Source organism: Rhincodon typus, chromosome 34 (genome assembly GCF_021869965.1).
Source record: "Rhincodon typus isolate 14 chromosome 34, sRhiTyp1.1, whole genome shotgun sequence".
NCBI classification, from domain to species: domain Eukaryota; kingdom Metazoa; phylum Chordata; class Chondrichthyes; order Orectolobiformes; family Rhincodontidae; genus Rhincodon; species Rhincodon typus.
In genome coordinates this window covers 6,004,962-6,006,954 of record NC_063365.1, presented here as the reverse complement: position 1 = coordinate 6,006,954, position 1,993 = coordinate 6,004,962, and the positions used below count along the sequence as shown (strand labels likewise).

The window sequence follows — 1,993 nt, the reverse complement described above, 5'->3', positions numbered from 1 at the left end:
GTTTGCACATTCTCCCCGTGTCTGCGTGGGTTTCCTCCGGGTGCTCCAGTTTCCTCCCACAATCCAAAGATGTGCAGGCTAGGTGGATTAGCCATGCTAAATTGCCTATAGTGTTCAGCGATATGTAGATTAGGTGGGTTATAGGTGCATGGGTCTGGGTGGGATGCTCTGAGGGTTGGTGTGGACTTGGTGGGCCAAAGGGCCTGTTTCCACACTGAAGGGATTCTATAAGATGGCACATCTGACAGTTGAGTACTTGTCAGTGGCTGTGACTGAATTTTAGTTTAAATTTAGAGTTGGCCCTAATGGAGTGATTGCTGGTTTTGATGGCACCATCTTGAAAAATCTTCTGTATCATGCAGAATGACAGCCATATACTTGCTAAACTACTTGAAAATGTTTCATGTGCTCCATTATATTCTTTGCCCACTGTGTGCTTCCAGTGAAACACATTTTTCTTTATATGTTCAAGTCTTCTTATTGATCCAGCCATGTAAATGTAGCATAGCGATCATTCAGGGTTCTCTGCAACTGTGCACCTTGTATCCTATCTCGGACCTCAATAACACAGGTTACCTGAAAAACCAATCAATATGAAGTGTGACATAATTCTGCAATTACATTTGCATTTGTTTTCTATTTCCTTTGATTCAGAACATTCTAGAATATGACAATTGCCTCCTGATCCACCATTGCAGCAACGTTTATGCAGACAGCTGAAATTTCATTTACATTCATTCAGAAATTATTACTAACTAGTTGGAAATGTAGCACGGTATTTCATCAATGTAGGAATTTGTGTCAATTATAAGCCATTTACTTAATACAAAATTTTTCTAAAAACTCTAGTTTAATTTAAAATGTAGAGATATGGTTAAAAAATTGATTCACTTTATTACTTTGAATTGTTAGGTTGGAATGACAAACTCCTTTGTAACTTGATAGTTTTAAATTATTTTTCTTTCATGGGATGTGAGCACCACTGGTGGGCCCAGCATTTGCTGCTCATCCCTAACTGGCCTTGAATGAGGGAAGGTTAAGAGTCAACCATATTGTTGTGGGTCTGGACTCATTTTTAAGGCCACATTAGATAAGAATAACTGAATTCCTTCCGTAAAGGCCGAGAGTGATCTAGATGGATTTTTACAACAGTTGATGATAATTGTGATGTTCATCATGAGACCAGCTTTTAATTCCAGATTTTTAAAAATTGAATTGTAATTGAAGATTGGACAGCATTTGCTAGATAATATTGAGTGCACAAATAATTATACTGACAACCAATATAGGGTTGTTATTTGGGCTTGAAGTGGTGCACTGGAAGTTCCATATATTAATACACGACACAGTGATATTTGCGGAGAGAAAGAACATGTATGCACACTACACCTGTTTCAACTCTACGAAATATGTGAGTGCCATTTGCTGGTTCATTTCTCAGGGCAATGTCTTAACCAGCCTCATATGGCCATGTTTAAAATTTAAGCAAGCCTGGCAGTCAATTGTCAATCAACGTTAATGGGTGCATTTTCCATTGCAACAACTCGAACAATCACAGTCCACTTGCCAACCAAGCAGCACTCTCATGCAGTTTAAATATTGGTTTTCCCCTTGAATTGATATTCTTGTAAATTGTCCTGTTGAGAGCCAAACTAAAAGCTTCAACAAAATAAGCACTTTTGCAGTTGTAAATAAAAAAATGCAGCAGCCTGCTTCTGCACAACACGCTCTCACAAACACCAACAAGATCAATAGCCAGTTACTTTGATTTTGAGATGATGATTGATTTCACTTTTTGCTTTGAATTTGACCAAGAGAAATATCAAATGCAAAATTTAGAATATTAGTTTAAATTACGAAGGTGTGAACTTGAGTTTCATTCAAGGGTTCCAGTAAAAGAGCAGCTTTGTTAAGAACCAGCTGAAACTGGATCCTCATTATATGAGATAGCAGGAACTGCAGATGCTGGAGAATCTGAGATAACAAGGTGCAG

The 1,993-nt window shown here is 38.0% G+C and overlaps 1 protein-coding gene across 3 annotated transcripts in view; it reads right to left on the bottom strand.

The window, feature by feature from the left end:
* Positions 1–138: 138 nt before the first annotated feature.
* LOC109918314 (L-threonine ammonia-lyase) overlaps positions 139–1,993 on the bottom strand; it is a 46,831-nt gene continuing 44,976 nt past the window's right edge. For 2 of the 3 annotated variants that reach the window (XM_048616413.1, XM_048616414.1), the window contains exon 11: positions 139–576. In XM_048616413.1, the coding sequence (XP_048472370.1) occupies positions 478–576 (99 nt within the window). In that variant the 3' untranslated portion in view covers positions 139–477. The remainder of the gene's footprint in view (positions 577–1,993) is intronic. The other variant, XM_048616415.1, reaches the window with a different exon arrangement.